Source organism: Aedes aegypti, chromosome 2, assembly GCF_002204515.2.
Source record: "Aedes aegypti strain LVP_AGWG chromosome 2, AaegL5.0 Primary Assembly, whole genome shotgun sequence".
Taxonomy (NCBI): Eukaryota; Metazoa; Arthropoda; class Insecta; order Diptera; family Culicidae; genus Aedes; species Aedes aegypti.
Genome location: NC_035108.1, coordinates 379,124,258 through 379,148,261, shown reverse-complemented (window position 1 = coordinate 379,148,261; position 24,004 = coordinate 379,124,258). Strand labels below are relative to the sequence as shown.

General features: G+C 34.3%; 1 protein-coding gene across 2 annotated transcripts in view; it reads right to left on the bottom strand.

The window, feature by feature from the left end:
* Nucleotides 1-12,291: 12,291 nt before the first annotated feature.
* Nucleotides 12,292-24,004, bottom strand: part of LOC5565323 (protein phosphatase 1L) — a 112,519-nt gene continuing 100,806 nt past the window's right edge. For both annotated transcript variants that reach the window (XM_021846839.1, XM_001649601.2), the window contains exons 3-5: nt 14,517-15,156; nt 13,702-14,018; nt 12,292-13,636 (exon numbers count right to left, since the gene is read on the bottom strand). In XM_021846839.1, coding sequence (XP_021702531.1) covers nt 13,420-13,636; nt 13,702-14,018; nt 14,517-15,156 — 1,174 coding nt within the window. In that variant the 3' untranslated portion in view covers nt 12,292-13,419. The remainder of the gene's footprint in view (nt 13,637-13,701; nt 14,019-14,516; nt 15,157-24,004) is intronic.

Genomic DNA, 24,004 nt, shown 5'->3' with positions numbered 1-24,004 from the left:
CGTAAAAAAAATCGGTGCAAAAACAGAATCGGGTGTAGTATAGAAGTCTATAGGAAATATTAACAAACGATTTTGAGAACATGAATTTTTGAGGTTTTGTCTGGCCATGAGCCACAGTGCACCGGCCTTAAATCACCCAAAAATTCTTTTTCGATAACTTTTATGCATGGAGAATGTATAAGACGTCATAGTCATGGTTTCTATGTGATTTGGTAATTTGTAATTTGTAATGTAATTAGGTCCAAAAACACCATGTTCGGCTTCCGAAGCGTACTAAAAAAACATCCTGTGTGCCTTCCTATTCCCATAAATAAGGCAATGTGAGGGAACCCACAGGACGGTAATATTGTATGATCTTTCGACCAGTAAGCAAATTTGCTATTTATTTTTTTTTTTTTTTTGCAAAGTAAGATGCATGCTGTCGGATATTTCATTTTCTTTTAATCAAATAGAACACAATTTCACCACTTCAATACCACTTCATATTATTTATTTTTTTCTTTTTATCATTCACAAGTCTATCCCAAACATCTTCTCTCAATCACTTCATTCTTCAAACTGAAAACTTTCAACACCTATCTGCAACTCAGAGCTTGTTTTTTTTCTTTCACGTATGCCATCTCGCTTCCTCTCTCCTGTTTTTCATCTCCGCCGTGATCTGGTTGTGGTTGAGTTGAGGCTGATTGTCAAAAGCTCACTCTCGTAAATTATCCATCGCTCTCCTTCCGATCCTCAATTCATGCTCAAAACAGAAACAGTTACACCGACACAAATCGTGCGATTCAATATACATGTATATTTTTCAGATTACGCCTTTTTTTACAAATATTATTAAACTCATTATTCCTACATCCACTTCCTCCTCTACTCTTCCTCATGAACTATAAATCAAACAAAGAGCAAACTAATTGGCATCTATCTTAAATTTCTCTTATATTTTTTTTTTTGTTTTGGCAATTCTAACATTATTAATTACAAAAAATATCTTCTTAAACCATAGCCATGCAATCCTGGAAAGAAACAAAATATTATTGAAATTCAAAATGAATCAAACTTACCACAACTATTTTTATTTGTTGATCAAACAACTGAAGATAAGAGATGATACGCTAAGCCGCCTGAAATTGTAAGGATCTTCATAGCAACATTGAAAATTAAACGTTTATTTACTACTTTTAGCTAACAAATACTTTCTGGGATTGGGCTTACTGAGCTACACAAAATTCTCAAGCAATAAAAAGGAAATATTACAAACTATTTTCGCTCAGTGCCGAAGTTACCACTCTCAACATCTGATAATAGCAAGTATTAATATCAGGAAATAGTTCACTAAATGTGGATTTACCAGTTCTCACTCTCAACATCTGACAACAGCTGATTTAGAAATGCTTTCGTTGGATGGAGCTTATCAGGCTCCAGAAATGTCCTCAAGCAACGAAATCAAAAAATATTCCTAACACTTCTTACTCAACGTGGATCTACAAGTTCTCACTCTCGACATCTGACAACAACTGATTTCGAAATGCTTTGTTTGGATGGAGCTTATCAGGCTCCAGAAATATTCTCAAGCAACGAGATTAAAAATATTCCTAACACTTCTTACTCAATATAAATCTACAAGTTCTCACTCTCAACACCTGACAATAGCTGATTTTGAAATGCTTTCTTTGGATGGAGTTTATCATGCTCCAGGAATATCATTCAGTAAATTAATAATGGAATATTCCTTCTTACTCAATTTACAAAATTCTAATTCTCGACATCTGACAACAGCTGATTTCGAAATGCTTTCGTTGGATGGAGCTTATCAGGCTCCAAAAATGTGCTCAAGCAACGAAATCAAAAATATTCCCAACAATTCTTACTCAACGTGGACCTACAAGTTCTCACTCTCGACATCTGACAACAACTGATTTCGAAATGCTTTGTTTGGATGGAGCTTATCAGGCTCCAGAAATGTCTTCAAGCAACGAAATCAAAAATATTCCGAACACTTCTTACTCAATATAGATCTACAAGTTCTCACTCTCAACATCTGACAACAGCTGATTTCGAAATGCTTTCTTTGGATTATTTATTTTTTTCTTTTTATCATTCACAAGTCTATCCCAAACATCTTCTCTCAATCACTTCATTCTTCAAACTGAAAACTTTCAACACCTATCTGCAACTCAGAGCTTGTTTTTTTTCTTTCACGTATGCCATCTCGCTTCCTCTCTCCTGTTTTTCATCTCCGCCGTGATCTGGTTGTGGTTGAGTTGAGGCTGATTGTCAAAAGCTCACTCTCGTAAATTATCCATCGCTCTCCTTCCGATCCTCAATTCATGCTCAAAACAGAAACAGTTACACCGACACAAATCGTGCGATTCAATATACATGTATATTTTTCAGATTATGCCTTTTTTTACAAATATTATTAAACTCATTATTCCTACACATGCTTAACGGGTTTTATGGATTGAAGAGCGTCACTATACCTAAGGCTATCTGAGAAGACGAAGAAGTGGTGAAGTTGATTGCTGCCAGCTCAGCAACGTGAACCGTGCAAGGTTCTTGAAGTTTTCGAATGGCCTTTTTTAAATGACTGGGAGATTTTTTGGATAAATTGTAGGAAGAACCCCTACAAGCGTAAATATAGGGTTTCCTTGAGCGAACCTATGACAAAAGGTCGAAAGACAAAAAGTCGAAAGGACAAATGATCTAAGAACGAAAAAGAAGGGACAAAAAATCGATTTTTTTTTTCAAACAAGCAAAAATTTCCCACCAAGCAGTTTATTTTCGACCTTTTGTCCTTTCGACCTTTAGCCTTTCGACTTTTTGTCCATAAATCCTTTGAACGCTTATATTATGTTATATCATAAGAATTCCTGGCGGATCTTAGGAAGACATTTCTGATGGAACTCTTGGTAAGGTTCTACAAGAAATTATTGGAGAGCCGTAATATTTCAATCACAGACAATTTGTTTTAATATTAACTGTTATTTCCATGTTTTATATATTTAAAAAAAAACTAGGTTACTTTAAAATGATCTTAAGGCACGCGGAAGTTCTACCAGAAGCCCAACACTCCTCGCAATGGATTCGTACCGCGAGCCGAGATGTTCAGGAACAATGATTGGAGCATCATGACGGACGATCATGAATTTCAAGGCTATAGGAACTTGCATGGGCGCAGCCAGGATTTCCACCAGAGGGGCGAACGACCTAAAAACTGTTGTATCCTGTTTTAACCAGTTTTAAACATGCGATTCAGAAAATTTCTCGCCATGGTAACGTATTCGTTGAGGATTTTGTAAAACATGAAAACAATCTGAAAATGTATTTGGCTGCCTAAGAACTCCGAAATCAACCTTAAGAAGCTTTAGGTGAGATACCTGCAAAGAACATCCAGTAATAGTTTCAGTATTTCTGCTGGCATCCTAGAAAAATTCCTTCAAATGATTCCCCTAAGGTATTTGATAATATGCTAGGCACAACAACCTCTTACCTATAACCATCAGAAGTATTTATGGAATAATATCGACTATTTCCAAAATTTTAAGCAAAGAGTTCAAGGATTTGCCTTTGGTTTTTTCCAATAATTACTCAACATATTCGTTAAAGAATTAAACTTTAGAGTTTCTTTAGGAATCATACCCGGAAACTGTTCTCGACTAGTATATTATTCTTACAGTTGTATAAATTATAAATATTTACAGCTGACTTGACTTACCAGAGTGGATATGTTGTTAATTGCATAGTTTACTAATTTAAGTTTAATTTATTGTTGTTTTCTTTGTTGAACCGAAACCATTCAAACAAATAAATTAAGAATTAATGTTATTATTTCGGAAATATAAGGCTCTGGGATTAAATTTAGCGCAATAATAATAAGAAAGAAAGAAATGTGATTACTGGTAAAGTCGATTAGAGCAAGCATCAACCATTTGTTTCAAATCTGGAATGATTTGGTTGCGCACATCATTATCAGAATGACTATCCTCCATCTGTGTAACTTTTTCTTCCGGCATTCGCGCTAAATTACCAGCTCACTGAAGTTTGCCGTATTTTATTCGCTAAATAGCCTTCGCTCCGGCATAGAGAGCTAAGAATCAAAGTTTTATACAGGACATTTCCTCGACCTCCCTGCAGTGTTGCATTTGAACGCGTTCAGTTTGCGTTCAAGTTCAAACCTTTGAACGAGGGATCAAGTAGGCTTGAACAATGAGCAGTTCAAAAATTTGAGCCCGAGCGAGCTGAAAACTGAACGTAAATTGAAAACTGTCTTCGTGGCAGATACACGACATATTTCAATGCGGAAGTTCAGCAAGGATGTTTGGAAGCTTTCATGGTTCCATATATTTGTAATGCCATGAATTCAACATGTTCTGATGTAGTTTTTCTGGTTTTCAGCTTCGTTGTGCATCTTAAAGTGAACAGGCCGTTCTTGAGCAGGTGCAGATTCTTGCACGAGAGTTCAATTCTTACTAGGTTCTTGTGCAAAATTAGAACGCGTTCAGTTCACTTTTGGCTCGCGTTCAGTTCAAAATGCATCACTGCCTCCCTGGGCATAAAGTATTATCGTACCTGCCACACGACATACGAATGCGAAACGGAAACTTTGGCAAAGAAAGCTCTCAGTTAATAACTGTGGAAGTGCTCTTAGAACACTTCGCTGTGTAGCCGGATCTGTCCCAGTGGGGACGTTAATGCCAAGAAGAAGAAGAACGATGTTGAAGTCGGATAAGCCTTTATCAAGTAACAGTGTAGAAATGTCGTTTCACTTTGCTAATTGCGATTCCTTAAGCTGGTTACGTTATCCGTAATACGAGATATTCGCAGCCACAGCACATGTTTTTACTATACAGTAATCATCATTATCACACAAGAGTTCTATGGCTCTTCAACAACTTCAACTACATTCCAATCAAGCACTGCCTCAGCATCACCACAACTGAACTTGCATCTTTCTCTACATGCAACCATATACGTTTGGGTAGAGTAAATTGTATTACAAGCTTATATTAGTTGTTCCACTTTAAGATAGCAAAACCTTCCTCTACTGCACTGCGATCGATTCCAATAATTCGTCATCGTCTGCAAAATCAAGGAGTAGGGTGCAGAGCTACTTGGGCACTTATATGATTCACTTTAGCATGGGGCGTTTTTCTCGTCCAAATTGTCTGAAACTTTGCAATAAGAAGCAGTTTAGTACGACGCATAATGTGGCCGAATATAAGCTCAGTATCTTTCAAAAAACCCCACAGCCGGAGTGAATCAAAAGTGCCAAGAATAGGAACTGGCTCCCTATATGCGACAGTAAATTCGGAAACTCATCTCCTTTTCATTCCGTTCCTCTTGATTGTATTTCCCAGTTTATGCTAAGATATTACCAACTTCTTTTTGAGTCTATGATATTACCTGCCACAACTAGATTTTCGTTACTGACTCGAACGCGACCTAGTAATCAATAAAAGATTGGCGATGAATTCTATTCAAACGAAGTAAATGATTGCAGGTACATATAGAGAGTGGAAGTCTTACTGATGTTGATGCTAAAGTAGTACTTATTGGGGATTTGTTTGAAGTTGTTAAAGATTTTGTTAATCTTCGAACACTTGTGACCAGGGCTGGAAAGCGTCAATGTAAATACAGGGTGTCGCGCGACTTTTACATAGTTGCTTACATCACTGTCATCGGACGGCGAGACAATGACAGAGATTTTCTCTAAATTCTCTTTCATATTTCCGTCACTACGGCCTGTGACGGAATCGCAAACTTGACTATTTTTAGTTAATTATCTGGTATATTTGATGTGTATATCGTTGGAATCAAGGAAGGATATCTACTTAACGTTTCAAACACATTTACTTCCCGAAATTCTTCAAAATAAGATACAAATTTTAATAGTAAAACAACATGAAAATTGCTCTCGTGAGAGCTCTCTCATTGCGACTTGACGAAGTGAGCACATGAAATATAGTTCCGACTTGCGACAGTGAGAAGACTCGATTCGTCAGTGTCGCAAGCCGGTCATGATACCTAACAGCCCTGCTTGTGACATATGACAATCATGTTTCCAGTGTAGTTAAACTATGTTTGTGTCTGAAAATGTAGCACAGGATATCAAGCGCTGAGGACAATACTCGGTGGAAAACTAGAGTAGTACCAGATGTACAAAGAAGATAATTTTATGAGGCGAAATAAATATGGCAGACTCTAGTGAACTGGTCATTAAGTATGATCGTTTATAAATAAGCTGTAAATAAATAATATGCAGCATTTAATGTTTCAAGTTTATCGAACATAACATTAAACTTCTATTGAAATTGATTTTCTAGATTTCATTCCATTAAGCTAAGTTTAATGGATTAAGTGATTTATAACATACCTAAATCACTCTTGTAAGTTGAGTCAGTTACAAATATTTCTAATTATAACAATGATAACAATTATAGACTAGCTGAGAAAAGTTTGGCCAACTTTTTGAGCTTTTTTGTTTTCAGCGCTGTTTTTTAATTTTGATATGGCAGCGTCCATTAATTATGTAACGCTAAAATTGAAAATTTTTGACTTCTCCCCCCCCTCCGTAACGCTTTTTGTATGAAAATTTTTTAAATTTTTGGATGAGTCGAAACACTTGGGCCTACTCCCCCCCTCCCCCTAGAGCGTTACGTAATTTATGGATGCCGCCTATGGATTATAATGAATTTTTCAGTCAAAAACATATATCATGTTTTCTTGAGATTCTTCCTAGGTTTTTTTTTTTGAATTGGCCCAGAGGTGCAGAATGACCTCAGTAATCAAGCTTTGTACTCAGATTTAATAGACATTTTTTTCATAATAACGGTCTGTTGGGACATCGTGAAGCCATTATAGAAATCTCAAAACAAAAAAAAATCGTAAATCTCTGGAATAGAATACGTCTTCCAATAACATTTTTGCATCAGGTAGTGTATTATAACAATTTTAGAGAAACTAAGGAAAAATTTGATTATTTTCGTTTGAAAATCCTAATCATCTACTACTTTATTTGTCCGAATTTTTTCAGTCAACATGTGAATCAATTTTATGAAAATTTTATTTCTAAGCCCTTTAAAACTAGACATAAAAATCATGATTTGCTAAGAAGCAGGTTTGATATTGATCACATGACTTTCTTGAAGTACTAGCCATTAGGTCAACGATCCTTGATATTTTTGAAAGTACTTGAGTTTCTAGGAATGATGTTTACTTAAAATCACCCAAGGAAATATGTGAGAAAATGATTTAATTAGCGGTCATATATATTTTAATATATCAAAATTATTCAACAGATTATAACTTCTAAAAATACGGGGAAAATGAAAATTATCGAGAAATAGACAGGACTGTTCACCGAGAGCTGGAAAACGGTACTGTACCAATGGTACACTTGGTACGTATGGTCTGCCTATTTATACCACAACCTAATTTTGAATATAAATGTTTGAATCTTTGAAAACAGAAAAAAAAAAAAACAATTTTTTAGCCTGTTTATTTAATTTTTTTTCTGTCAGCCGGGATGAGGCAATTCACGACCCGGCCCTGCTCCCCTCTGACTATGCCCATGGAAATTAGGTGTAAAATGCGCCACCACTATATCTTCAAAATTGAAGATAATAACTGAAAAGATGTCAGGTATATGATTTTTTCTATCAGTTTCGATTACACTCCCGTGGTTAACCCCCTTAAAAACATACAAAAGTGTTCTGTCCATATCTCTGTGATTACACGTCCAATTGAAACTCTCTAAGTCGCATTCGAAAGGCAATTATTTTTACTGCGTATGTATTATTCCAAAAACTTTTTTTGAATTTTTTACACTAAATTTTTACTTAAAGTTACTTCAAAAAACACTGAATAATTTCCTCGGCATTGGAGAACCAAAATTTTAAAACAAGGTGTCATAAGAATCGTAATCTTAGATATATTCTTTGATGCGCATTCACGAAATTTTTGCTGTAAAATCTGAGAACTATTCAAAATCAATGAAACAGTCAGTCAAGTCATCGTGCAAAAGTTTGGGTTTGAAAAATGTCACAACTTTAAGTAAAAATTTAGTATGGAAAACTCAAAAAATGTTTTTTGGAAAAATACATACGAAGTAAGAATAAATCTTTGTCTTTCGAATGCGGCTTAGCGACACATTTAGAGTTTCAATTGGACGTGTACCGTGATGAATCAAAATCCGGACGGGACCAATATCCGGACACTCAAATAATATTTATTGATTTATCGATGAAATTTAACAATAATCTTGTAATATTTCCTCGTATCTTAAGATTTAAACTTATCTTATCATTTCTCAATAATTTTTCATCTAGTAAGCTTTCATTTCATTTTCATTTTCATTTTGCAGCGTTTGGTGGGGCAATGAGAGCGCAAGTCAGTCCAAAGCCGGGGGAAGGGATAGGTAATGGCCGTAATAGTCTATGCGAACCACTTGAACACCATCGGAAATGATAGGAAGGGTTGGGGTAGGGTATAGGAAATTGGAGAAGACTTGACACAGTAATGCGATTAATGCTGCAAAATGTAAATGTGCTGAGAGCAATTTAATTTGAGTTTTGGAGTTTGGTTTGATTTATTAAAATTCCAAACAATTGTACAAGTAAGAAAGAATTAGCTGATCGCATTATAGAAATTTATAACAATATGAGAGTGATGCTAAGAACTGCTGATGGCACGATGCGACGCTTTAGAAACTTTTGCTAATGATTGAACATTACTAAAAAGAACGCAATTCAATCGATGGTGACAACTTTACAAACTTTATCTGTTTTTATTATGTACAGATATAAAATTATAATTTAGTTCACTGATTGGCGGTGCTGATTTATATAAAAATATTTGGGTAAATGGGGTAAGTGAAAACAATTGATATATTTTACTGAATATGTGAATTAACGTTTTAAACTCATGCGTAAACCTTTGAGGTCATTGAGAACATTACGATAGGTAAGAGATTTCTGAGATTTTTCAGCCATTATTGCATAATAGAGTGAAAAATTGTTAACCTGTCAACTATTACTCCGTAACAAGTTGGCGGCGTACAATCTTATTTTAATGTTTTCAGTGGAAAAAGTTGCGGAAAATAATTTCCTGTACCACTTCTCTGTGATAGTTTCAAACTGCAATAAAAAAAGTTTCAGAATTAATTCGACGTAGACCTAAAAATAACTAAATTTAAACACCGTCAAGTCTCTTATCAGGTGGGGCAAGAGAAAAGTTTATCATTAGAGATTGAATTTGTGTTTTCTCTTTAAGTAGCCATAAGTAAACATGGTTCGCAATTATCATAGAAAAACATAACGTGCTGATAATTCAAGAAACACTATACTCAAGCGTTAAAAGCTATTAGAAATCATGGAAATTCTCTCAAAGATGTTGCCAAACATTGCAATATCAATATGTCTACTTCGGGCAGCCAATTAAAAGGAAGACGTTGACTGAAAAGTTGCAATATTAGAGAACACACGGAAATCTCGTGGAATGTCTATGTAAAGCTAGTTCAAAACATAAAAATGGGGTATAGGTCTATCCACATAAAAAAGACCCTAAATACGTTATTGAAGGATTCCGTTTGATTTCTCCCGAAGAGTTATCCGACGTCATATCCGACTTTTTCAAAAACAAATAACGAGCGGTGGAAATTCTACAGAGCAGAAATGCAATTGCTGTCCTATAATGTAAGAACTAACAGTGGAAATGTTGCAGTTATAATGTTGTCGAATCATTTGAACTAACATAACTAAACAGAAGAAAATTGAAGTGAAAAGAATAACATTTTCTTTGCTTACATGTTACTTATGTTATTGTTCATTGGGAAGCCTTAACAAGTGTTAAAGCTAATAGAAATCGTGAATAAAACTGTTTGTTTTTGAATTTATTGTTCAAAACGGTAAACTTTTCACTTGCCCCACTTTTGGGGCAAGTGAAAAGTAAGGAGACATTTTTCAAAAACTTTTTCTGTATTTGTTTCTTCAATTTTTCATAAAAATCAATTTTAGCATGCTGCTTATATATAGTGGGAGTCAAGCTTAAAAATATGCACAACCTCATTTGTTTCAATTTAAAGTCTCTAGAATTGGAAGAATCTCAACTATGCGAATTCCATTACCCACTTGCCCCACGGTACCTTATTATTAAAATGAAATGTGTTGCTTACTCATGATGTTTATAAACCCTTTATAATTCCCTGACCAGAATTATTCTGTTTTGAGCACCCTTTTCGAAGCTATTCTATCCAGTTATCCATTGACTGCTTACAATTCTGAAATTATTCTTATTGTGCATGCTCATGCATTATATTAGTAATGATCATAATCATGCAACAGATAAGAAGGTGAGAAAGAGAGAATATAGGAACAGTGATTAGTAATGAGTAATTATGTAGTTTTGTTAGAATAATAAACAATTAAACAGCAGTAATGAATAGCTTAAAAAATGACATTACAGCAAAGCTGAGCCTTTCGGATCATAAGACCGATGTATAAAAATAATTTGTTTCGAAATTGTCCGCGTGGTCTTCTAGTGCCCCTATTAGATAAGAATCAATCATAGACATACATACCGAATGCTCGTCATGACCCTATGACCAACATTTTTGTATGTATAGCCTTAGCTGATGTGGCTTTTTAAATAGATAGTTCTTTCACTCATTGATTGTCTTCAAAACCTTGTCAAGTATAGAAGATTGATTTTATTTCGTTTATTACTACAATATTAGGTATTATTTTATGTTTTTATCACTATGGATATTGTTAAGGCCAGAATTCCCAGTGAGTGAAGAATTTTATAGTACTAGAACACCATAGAAGATCGCTAAACACTACCAAATCATGGAACGGCTTTTTGCTCTATTATTTTAAGTAGATGCTATTGATCTCCCTTTGCTCCTATCCGCAACCCGGTGCACGCGCCCTGTTGGTTTTCGAAAACCTCGTAGGAGATTACAAACCGTCAATGGCATTCCCAATTACTACCCCACATTGCACATTCAAGGGTCTGATTGTGCTCCTAACCCACCCTCAGTTTGTAATCTTCTCGCCAGTTTGAAATTATATTTTCCCGAAGTGAAAGTAATTTTGATGAGTGATAGCCGTACTATGCAGTAGTTTAACCAGAATCTTTAGGTCAGAAGACAATATCTAAATTTTGTAATAAAAAGGTTGCCATTGCTTTAAAATTCACCAACATCTAATCAAAGCTACTAACAATTATCAAAACTCATCGCTTCCTGGAAAATATAATCCCAAGCCCAGGGAATAATTTTCCATCTAGTTAGCTTTGCCATAAAAATATTTAAAATGAAAACAAATTCGCAACATCAGTTTTGCCTTTTTCCTGCGTCGTTCAAGTTCATACTGTAAAGTTTCCAATTGACTTATCAGAATTGATTCACTCGTGAATATGTGAATAGATAGTATTTTTACTGCTTGTTTGGTTTAGAAAAGTGAATGTGATGATAAATTATAAAATTTGTTGTGAAAAAACAGTGATTTGATGTGAAAAATAACTAAATCAAGAGCAAAAAGACGCTGTCCGGGTTTGTGAGCCAGTGTTTCTCTAGCCGGACACAAAACGATATCGCAATATATTTGCAGTGAAAAGTACTATTTTTGAAGAACATATGAGAAAAATTAAAAGTAGAGGTGGGAAAGTAGTGTAATCAATGATAAGACAATTGTTTTGCACTGAAAAACTGCTTAAAAACGCGATTGTTTCTGTGGCGCTGCAGCTCATGTTTAGCATCGAACCACAAAAATGAATGCAGGTAAAAAAATATTTAATTAAACATAATGTTGTTAATTATATTATATTGTACAGTAAATGTATGTTTTACGTTACCGGAAAAATCATTTTCTTGTTGATTTTAATGAATTTTGTATAGATATAGTCAATGAATATAACGTTGTCCGGATTTTGATTCACGAGTGTCCGGCATATTGATTCACGTGTCCGGATTTAAGGACAAGCATTGTTTCATTATTTTAACGGTATACATGCTATTTTTGCTATTTTCCATGAAATTTTCTTCGTTTTTGTGGAGATGTAATCCTAAGCTAATTGTATAAATATCACACATTAATCATGTGAGAAAATAAGGTCGTGCTAATTGAGCTAGAACATTTCGTGCCTCTTCAGCGTCCGGATATTGATGCGGTAATCACAGAGATTTGGACTGAAGACTTTTGTATAATTTTTAGGGGGTGAACCCAAACTTATGCACGGGAGTGTAGGTAACCATTATGAAGACATGTTTCGGATAATACGAAAAACAGTTTTCAGTTGTATTAAAATTTCAATTTACTTCATTGTTAGGTTGATTTATCTCAAAATCTCCTAATTCTCTTTCAACTAAAATATCGATGATCGTTTTTTTATAGAAATCCGTGAGCGTTTGTGAGATATTTCCGACTACTCCTCAGATTCTAATCTCGCCTACTCAAATTGTTTGAAATCAATAATAGTTGTTTCTAAAGTGATTGTAACATTTTTTGCTGTTTTTTTTTTTGTATTGTTCATATTGATGCGTTATAAACCGATCTTTCCTTGCATTATGTTTGTTCTTATCATGGTCAAAGTGAAGTGAAAGTTACAATGTTTGCCTATTATTATGTTTGATCCAAGTGTTACTTTTGAATTGCCTTACAACCATATCAAATAGGCTGTTCTTTGGCACTGTGTTCTACAAACCGTATCTTATCCGATTGTTTTTACTCAGGCACAGTGATTAGCGTGATTGAAAGCTCGCTTTTTGATGGGAAACTACAGTACAGCAGTTATAAATAAGCACCAAGATGGCTTTCCTAATAGACAAACGCATTGAGAAATGACTTATTTTTAAATGAAATGAAGCGAAAATAATTTAGTGGGCTAACATAATTGCATTTCGGAACTGATTTTAAATAGAACACAAAATAAAAATAATTTACGAGCTAGACATTAACGGCTGCACCCGGGAAGCGTGTAAATTTAAACAGGATGAACAGGATGTGTTCTTTTTTCGAATGAGTTTCCCTTCTTTAGCAGATCTTATACGTTTAGGTGTGTCTTTGTGTATTAACTACCTAATTTACTTACTAGCTACAAGGACGTTACAAAACTATAGAATATTTGGTACGCGAGCAGAAATTATATGTAAATGGTCCTGGTGAAATCAGGTTTCCCAGCACAAAGCTGGTAGCAGTATTACATGCTTTTATCTATGTATATGGAGCGGTGTGGGAGAGATCGTACTATAATATGAGTCAACTAAACACAGCACACTTTATCAAGTCAATAAAACACTATACCACGAACCTAGTGGTACGTTTTCTCTATGACATGTTAAAAAGCTTTTCCGTACAAGTAATAGAAATTAATTACGTGCTATAAAATAAGTGGGTCAGTAGAGGATTATAGACATGATCCGGTTCAGTTTCCGTTTGATGAACCGATTTGATATCGTCCATTTTTGAATACAATCACCAGCACCGTAATATTGTCAACCGAGCCTCGATTGTACGACTGCAACGTGATACTTTTAGCACCAAAGTGGGGTTCGTCTAACCGGTCGCGGATGTAAGCGACTGCTTCCTCATTGCTAAAGGTATCCCACAACCCATCAGTGGCCAAAATCAGGAACATCGGTCTAGAAGATATGGATATGAATATTGTTAAAACGATTCTATTCAACGCTAAAATCAATTCACTTACCGATGATCCACCAGATCGAACGACAGGATGTCCGGTTCGGCTATCACAAGATTCTTCTCCTTGAGCGGATAATCGCCCATGGCACGCGAGGTAGCCAGAATTCCGGCCACCCGCCAGACGCCCTTGAAGGAAATGAAACCTCCGGCGTCGGCGATCCGTTTCTGCTCCCGCACTTGCTGCGGTTTGTGGTCAAACGACAGCGGGATGACATTGCCCTTGTGGTCGCACATTACGCCACGTGAGTCGCCGACGTTGGCCACGATCAACTTCGTGTGATGCATCACCGCAATGAGTGCCGTCGTTCCGGCGAAGTTCGACTGGAAGAAAAATGGATTATAAGTAATAATTTATAACAGTGAAATCGCAGGAATTTATAAAGTTGATTCACATAGAATCTATGAAGATCATCCTATCATATCGTGTTGGGTCATCAATCCATAAAAAATTCATACATTTTTGGGAACATAAACTCGTTACCAAAATCTATACTACAAACAAATTTTACAACGTTTTCCATGAACAACTGTCTGCGATGAGTAAAGGCGGGATCTGAAATTTGTCTACATTGCTATTTATTAAGCAATACAAAAGTTTAAGTTTTTTTTTCAAAAAATGTTCAACAATAATCTGTGAGAGGCAAAATGGCAAAAAGTCGAAAGATCAAACAGAAAAACAAACAGGAAACTTAAACGGAAGACTTTTTTTATTTGTTCTTGTTACGAAAAATAATCGTTTCTTCAACCCTTTGTCAACCCTTAGTTGATCATTGACACCTTAGTGATAATTATCCGTAATGAATAGAGAACAATACTTACAACTTTTTTCGCCATCTCGACCAGATCGTAATCGGCCGCCAGCACTTCGTCTGTGATGATCTTGCCAAAATTAATACTGCCATTCTGCACGTAGCACTTGGCTTCGTACGTTTTTGGCTTTGGATTGGCGCTCTGCTGGCCCGTCGTTCCATTCAGTAAATTTTCCTTCGTCAGTTGCCGCATTGGTGACTGATTGCCCATATATTTGCTAAGCAGATCGGTCTCCAGCTGTTGGTTCGCGTTATTGCTGTTTCCATTATTGTTAGTTCCTCCTAGGCCACCACTCGTTTTGTCTACTATGTCTTCGGTTTTGGACTTCCGAAAACTCTGCTTCCGTTGCGTTAAAGAACTGCCGCCATTGGCCACAGTTGTGACGGAGTTTGAATTGAGCTTGTGTCGTTCGTTCACTTCGTCGTCTGAGTCTTTGGTGTTGGCGCAATCTTTGGTGTCCTTGAGGTCGGATATCACCGGTGATGGGGTAATTTTTCCCGAGGCGATCTGAGACGATTGTGTCAACTTCATGTTCAAATTTCGAACCAACACCGTTTTGGCGTAATCAGCTGCATACTCTCCACCATGGCCGTCAAAAATTGCAAACAATGATATACCGGTATCGTTGATGTTCTCGTCTATTACGAACCTGAGAAGAAAGGTAAGCCAAAGGATCGTTGTAAGACCTGGGTCACACTTTTATCAGTTAATTTTTAATGTGTCAAGTTCGTCTGGGCATGAAGTCAGTTTGGGTAGGAATAGAAGCGTGTGGCAAGATATGCAATATTATTGATAGGTGATTACATGAACAAAGAAACGGCCCTCGAGTGGAATCTGCAGCTTATCAGTTACCATAGAAATTTTATATGGTGAATCATAAAACAATCACCTCCATTGGTGACCATTTGGCTAAGTGGAGGCCTGCCGCCGTATAAATCATAATCAAACTGCTGCGATATCCAATAATCTGGCATGTTCTCCTCGAAATTGTACGACAAATTTATAAAAAGCTGCCGTAAATCTGACTAAAAATAGAGCGATACTTCTTTAGTGTAGATTTACTCAATGTTAGCAATTTTTCAAAGAATGATGATATTTTCAATGAATAATAAATTCACTAGAGCTAAATATTTCAGTCAATGTAAAAAAAAAAACAAAATGTTCATTTGAATAATCATCGAAATCCTATATTTTGGCATAACTTCAACTTACAAATGAAAAGATGTATAGAATTTTAAAATAAGAATACATCAAATTTCCCATTTTTAAAATTTAAACAACAGTAGACGATTCAAATTATTCAAAGTAAGATTTCACCAAGTTTGCAAAATTCAGAAAACAATAATTCAATGATCTTTGAATAAACCATTTGAAAATAAGCTTTCAATCAAATTTCCGTTCAACTAAACGCCATTTGATCAAAATTTCGGCCAAATGTCCTTTCGACCAAATGTACTATCGACCAAACGTCATTCGACCAAACGTCATTCGACCAAATGTCATTCGACTAAATGTCCTAAAGCCAATGTAGACTTGTTTGCTTTATTCTACATGTTGTATAATGTCTTAAGGAGTTAAAATATTTTCTTAGCTTTGTTCGCAACATGGACAATTTCTGTGCAATGTTGATTATAAAGAGACATCATTCGATTCATTGGGCCAAATTTTGCATAGTTAGTTCGTTGATTATTTGATGCAATCAAATTACGATTTCTTCACTGTCTAGAGGAATCTATGACATTTGGTCGAAAGACATTTGGTCGAATGACATTTAGTCGAATGACGTTTGGTCGAAAGTACATTTGGTCGAACGGACATTTCGTCGAATGGACATTTGGTCGAAAAGGTTTAGTTGAAAAATAAAGCAAATGATATTTGGTCGAACTGACATATCGTGGAAAGAATAGTGCTCGAGTCTAAATAGCATGTAGCATTTTGTCGCAAATGCAAGAGTGATTGAATAATTGAAAAAGTATCAACCATTTTACCACAATCTATATACGTTTATCAAAACTTTGATATTCAATTTGATGAACGCTCTTCCAATGTATTAATCTTTCTCTTGCGTTTTTTTTAATGTTTCATGCTGCTTTTTCGTTCAGGCATGTTCTGAGATTCGAGATAAGTTGATCTTAAATGGATACATGACAACTTTTTCACCTCAGTCAACTCGTCTTCCCTTACCCGATACATAGAATTAGCACAGTTTTCATTTTTACTAATCCAAAGCTTTTACTGCAAGCTCTGTTATTCACCTGAGGTCATCAACACTGTCAGCAAAGCTATATATTTGCTTGAGGAATGTTATTAAGCTGGAAGTCACAATAAGCCAATTGGCCATAAGTAGAGTTCTGATTCCCGCATTCAAAATTCTTACCCACGTCCATGAACTGCAAGACCCGGAATTCAAAGAAAGATCCCGAGCACTTTCTCCGAATGCTTGAATCAGATGAGCTGATATTCATTGTGAAGAACGATGATATTTCAAAAGAATAATAAATGAATAAAACATCATGTTCATATCGTTGAATAATGACATAACTTGTTGAGCAGTTTTTCAAAGAATGATGATATTTTAAAAGAATAATAAATTCACTAGAGCTAAGTATTTCAGTCAAAGTACAAAAAAACTACTAAGTACATTTGAATAATCATTGAAATCCTAGATTTTTGGACAAAAATTACAAATAAATAGGCGTATTGAATTTAAAAGTAAGACTGCATTAAATGTCCCATTATTTCTTCAACAACAGTTAATGATTCAGATTATTCAAAAGAAAACGTTATCTTATCAACTTTGTAAAACTTAAGAAACAATAATCACTTTTACCAACTGATTCCTTCATTCAACTTAACATCATTCGACCAACAAAATGTTTCAAAGCCATTCGACCAAATGTCCATTCGACCAAATGTCCTTTCGACCAAATGTACTTTCGACCAAATGTCATTCGACCAAACGTCATTCGACCAAATGTCATTCGACGAAATGTCCTAAAGCCGTCTAGAGGGCGTGCAGAAATTCAAGCATGTTAAAAGATTGGTGAAATCAATACAATGCGATACAATATGATTAACAAATGAAATCATAGCTAATTCACGACGCTAATTTAAAGTTTGATTGTAAATCGATCCTCATATAATTTGCGTATGGCATATAAGAGACACTGCTTTTGTACTGATCCGATTCAATCCCTATATGTTTTCATTTGTGGAGACCACACAATACTACAATATTATAGAAATGATTCTTAACAAAACTATCCATATTAATTGATTGCTATATGGATGATGGTATTATAATGGACAGTAGAGGCAAGTTTAGAATCTAATATAACACCTGAATCTCGCACTTTTGAACATTTTTTTTTGCTATATGTGATTAGATTGCATTTTTGACGTTTAACTGAAGTAAGCTTTTGCTACACCATTTATCAAATATACTTATTTCATTCAGATAAATGTCGCAGTTTTTTGTGCTATTGATTTCCATATGAAGTTACATATCGACAGCATAAATAAGAAGTTTAAGGCAAATATGAAATATCGTGAACAAACAATATAAAAAAACAATGGACCTAAAATCGAACCTTGGAAAACTCCTGATGCAACGTGAACAGGTTTAGAAATTTTCCCCTCAAATATTACTGTTTTTTGGCGATCTGTTAAATACAATTCAATCCAGTTGAAGACTCTGATCGCAATTCTCATTTTATTGAACTTGAAAAGCAACATAGGAATTGAAATAAAATAGTCTGTTAAATGCATTACTAAAATCGATGTGAAGTGTTTCTAAATTGTTACCTCTATCCAATGCATTTAAAGTATAATTTACAAATTCTAAAAGGTTTGTTATAGTTGAACGATTCGTTATTCGAACATTCGTTATTCTACACACCAAAAAAATCTTAGATTTACACGTAACGCAATATTAGCCTCAATCATGCAAAGCCATTTCTCATGTATTATTCAATGATAAAACCTATAAACACATCTATTATATACAACATTGTTACCAAAATCCTTAATATTGAACGTAAAACGTCTTCTCTCGAAGAATGTTGCATGCAAAACGGCACGGTTTACATGATTTTCACGCTGAAAATTCAATCATAAATAATGCACATGGAATGACAAGCCGTCGATCCATCCATGTGCATTATTTTTGACAGAATATTCAGCGTAGAAACATGTAAACCGAGAATTCTTGTTTGCAATTTCACTTTCAAGATGCAAGAAAGCATGCAACATTGGCGAATGTTGGATGGAAGATCATGAAATGTTTCAGTTTCACTCAAGTTTGCAAGCATTATCGAATGCAATGAGACAGTTTACATTAATAATCGTTGAATGTGCAGTTGCAACTCGTTTTACATGATTATCATAAAAAAATACGTGTAAATTTGAGAATTTTTTGCTGTGTATGATTTATTTGGCTATAATGGTTTATAATGGATGAAATTATAGCAATTCCACAATAATTGAAAAAATTCTTTTTCGCGCGGTTTTTTCTAAAATTTTGCCTATAACGCAACACTATGAAGAACGTAAGCCCTCTTCATTCAATTACAATATGCAAAGTAAAGTCCAAAAGCAATTTAATTCGATTTATAGACTGCGTAAATGCGTGCGTAAATTTTAGCGGATGGCTCTAAATTCATTCATATTCCTATTCCTATAAATATTCCTATAAGAATTATCTAAAAAAAATTCAAGAACAAATATTTTTCGAAGAATTCTACTAACGACTTCCTGGGGATATTCTTAACAGATGATTGAGCAAAATTAACAGACCAAATTACTCTAGGGATTATTCCAGGGATATTGCCTATCAATTTCTTCATCTTCTTCTGTTCACGACTAACGGCAGCTGTCACAATAAATGCTAGTGTATCTATTTTTCAATTGAAATTTCTTTTCGTTTAAGAAAATCGTACAACATGCAATCAACACTTGTCTTGTGTTTTTGTATGAAACGCTAGCTAACGACGTTGTCTTTCGATCCATAGTGGAAAGCTTTAGTATACTAGTACAACAATTTCACTGTTATAATCGAAAGAGAGCAAGAGAGAAAATCATCTCTCATTGTCACAATGGTCCTTTCGATAAGTTACGCGAGGTTTCTCCCCAATATTATAACTACGATGATTAATTCAACAATTTACATGAGTATAACATGAGAAAATACTAAGAGAAATTCACTCAGTAGCTAATCTTGTGGTTCTTCCAAGAATGTTTCAAAAAATCCATTCGGGGCCATCCATAAATGACGTAGCATTTTTTTTACTGATTTATTACACAAAGGGGGAGTCGTAGCATTTAGTCACAAACAGTGTTGCTCAGACTCGTTTCCCCGAAAATAACATTTTACGAACTACGAAGCCACGAACTACTACAACCATGCTCTATCCTTCTAAGATAGAAAAGCAGATGGTTAAGCTTGAGTACTGCACACAAAATCGATCAATGTTGATCCCAGAGAGCCACAATTTAAGTTTCGGTGAAATGAAATGAGTGAGTGAGTGAGTGCGAATCATTTCACCGAAACTTGAATTGCGGCCCACCGAGATCGAAACTGTCGGATCCCATGTGCAACACTCAAGCTCAACCACCTCCCCCTCCATCTCAGGAATACAACACACAGTTATAACAGTTCATGGCTTCACAATTCCAATTTCGGGGAAATGAGTCTGGTCACACTGGTCACAAATGCTGAAACCCCCCTTAGAAAATATGTACCATATCAAGAAAGCTCCCCCTCCTAATTTTTTTATTTGTTTTTCTCAGCAATTGGACTAAAACCAAACATTAAAATCCAGAAATTCAAAACAAAGCTATTACTTTATATTAATTACTCTCTGAAACGTCAGGATAATCTGACAAATGATAGTTTGATATACCGTAGCGCTCAACAATAATTTGGAAAATAGTAAACACGCTTGTTTCCTGTCTAATTTACATAATTTTAGTTCCCAGTTTATACAAGTGAAATTAAATTTGTAGTACTTTTGCTGTTGTTAAAACCTTAAACAAGTTTACAGCTGAAAATATAGAAAAAAGGTAAAAATCTTGTTCGGATTGATAAAGCTAACTGCAATTGCTAAGGGTTCAAAATATTATATAATATAATAAACAGAAATTTTGTTATATAAGAGGATAATTTTTAAGTTATTAGTGATTAAGAAACAGATTTCACTGAATATGATCAGCAAAATACCTCAATTTGGAATGGATCTTCATCATTTTTCTATTAATTCCGATTCATTCAGCAAACAGTGTCCAGGTAGAAAAAAAATACCCATTTGAATATTTGGAATGTTTCAAAAATCAGCGTTTTTATACAATCATCTTCATGAATATTTTAACTAAACTTCATCATTGTTCCCCATACTGAAATATTCTTAAACCACTCATAATGAAACAATGAAATCATAAAAATGCTCTTTCGCTGAATAACCGAGTGATTTAGAAAACAGAATGACATGAAAATTTCGATAATACTCAAATAATCATTATTATATTCCATCAAAAGAAATGATAAGTCAAAAGGAATCAACTAAATGGAGATCACCTGTATCTTGTTTTACTATAATAACATTGATATTTACCTAGAGAAATATTCAAAAGAATATGAAGAATAAAATGAATGAAACTAAAATGGTTGATTCTACGTATGTCTTGTCAACAAATGGAAAAACAATATTTTCAAACCAATATTTAAAGCTTCATAAAATCTGTTTGATTGTATTTAACAGGAAGATTGGAAATTTCTTGAAAAAAAAAATAATCCTATCATATTAATGTTTTGAAGCTTCATCATCATTTATATTAACCCAAGTTAAATAAGTCAGACAAAGAAGTTTAATGAAAATATTGTTTGTCATTTTTTTCAATGCTTCTGTTTTAACAGAAATATTCAAAATACTACGTCCAATAGTTGGGACCTCTCCCTCTGTCACACTTCGTCACAAGACTACCCCTTATAGAGAATTTCCTCTAGATTCTGAAAGAAAAAGTTTAAAACGCTACTCAATCTCCTAAATTTAATTCAGTTTGATGTAAATTCAGGAAAATTTTATTAAAGAAACTCTTTAGGGTATATTCAAGTAATGACGGAAAAATAAAGATTTATGTTTATTAAAAAACGTAACCCTTTAGTACACCGACATTCATAATGTTGAACTTTTCAAAGGTTTTTTAAATGACGAAAAAAGAAAGGTAGAGTGGAATTCCGTTTTTGGCAACAAAGTCGAAAATTTTAGTTGTCAAAAATGGAACCGTGCCAAAATCGAAACCCATTTTTTCACAAGAATATAATTTTCCAAGCATGTAAAATTATGTTCTGTAAAAAGTTTCATCAAACATGATTTCATTTAGGATGTTTTCATTTTAATCGTTTTATTTTTTTTTAAATAGAAAAATACATCACTTTTTCTTACAAAGTTGTAAGATATTTCTTCTAGATTGCTCATCAAAATTCAACTTGGATTATTGCTTGAATAACTCCATTTCTCTTACAATAATAATTTCCTATGTGCGATGTAATGCAATTTGTGACTCATGAATAAACTTTTGTCGTGATTACTTCGACAAATATACTCAAAGCAATTTTTCAGAGGTTCTTTCAAAACATATATTATCTAATGTTTTAAAATTCTGCCAAGAATTCTTTCAAAGGTGTGAAATCCTTAAAACATATCTTACAGGAACATTTCAATTCCTGAAAGATATTTTTTTTAGAGGATTCTATCTCGAATGTCGTTAAGTACACCTCCAATAATTTATCTAAGCAGATATTTTCGAAGAAATGTTATCAAGGATTTTAACAAATATCATTTCATTAATTTGTCTAACCATTACTACATTGCCCATGGAAATTTTTTTCTAAGGGTGTAAGAACTTCTCCAGATATTTAAGTACTGATCATTTTATAAAGAGGACACTTTGTTTATGATATATCGTTTTCATTTATTGATTAAATCGTAATCTATTTTCTGTGCATCGTTCAACTGTTATTTAACAATGTTATGAAAATACAAGATCTTACAAAATGCTTTTGGTTGAAAAACTGAACAGTTTTTTTTTTTTCAAAAAATAAAGTCCTAAAAAACTGTTTAACAAAGTTAAACATTATGCTTTGCATTAAACAAATCCTTATTTTTATGAACAAATTATATGTTAGTATCCTTAACAGTTCTACCAAAATTCAATCTTCAGCAAATTGTGAACGTTGTTCTGCAAACATTCCAATCAGTACACGCAGCGAAAACATTTTTAATATCAACAAAAATCTGTATCATTTCAACCACTTTTCTGTATTATTTGCCGGCTTATAATATCCTTTCATTGTTTTAATAACTATAAGCAGTTCAGTTTAAAAATATTAATTGTTAAATTTGACAGCTGGGTCCAATGCGGTTCAACAAAATTAATTTTTGATTCAATATTTTTTTTTCGAAATAACAATATTTTTGCTTTAAAATAAAACATAACATTTTCAAAATAAATCACACTTGGTTTTCAATTTGAAAATGTTTTTATTAGAAATAAATAAAGATTTTATTGATCCCAGATCTGCTCCCCCTCCACCCCGCTAAATTTTATTTTGCTCTTATTTTGAAATTAAGAAAAACGATCATAACTTCTAACACCGTATATTTTTAAATTCAGTGGGTGATACATTTTGTCGGATCTTGAGAGAAACTGTGTTCGGATGTATTTTCGTATGATGGCTTGTGCCTCCGACGAGTTTTTCAGCAAATAGGTGGCCGTGCATGAATCCCACGTGACCCTTGGTTCAGAAGGCTTTACAATGGTATTTTGCACCGAAGCAGAGCTGCTGCCACTTGCTGGAATTTTTTGGACTTTTAGTAGCCCCTTAAAATAGTTTTATGTCAACAAAAATAAATAAAGATTGAAAATGGCATAACTACCTGCGCTGTTCTCCAAATATCCAATGGATGAATGAATTTGGTCCACTCCGCAAGCGACGGGGGTGGAATCAGCAGCTCGATTTTTTGCCGCTGGATCACTTTTAGCGTTTCAATCGTGTAAGAATTAACTGCAATCACGAAAAAAGGCTGATGAGAATTGAAATACTATAAAAGAATGGTTAAAACTTACCAAGAAGGGCTTCAATAATAGCTTCAGTAGTTCTAAAACTGTTGAGCAATTCTATCAGCTCGACTTCCTCCACGGATATTTTTTTCCACATCGAGTTCTTCGATGAACTCTTCCGCGTCAGCCATTTTTTCTTACACTCCGTTTACAGCGCGAAATAAAATGGCGGGCCACACACTGCCTTACACACTGAGTTAAATTTTCGTTTCAAATAACAATAAAAGTAACTGAAACAAATAATTCTATGATTTGAAATAAATATTTTATTTTGTTGTTTCAACAAAAATCAAATTGAAAATGCTGCCAGCAAATCCAACAATATTTTTATTTGTTTTGATAAAAGTCATTGCTGCTTCAGCACATTTTGTTGATTTACA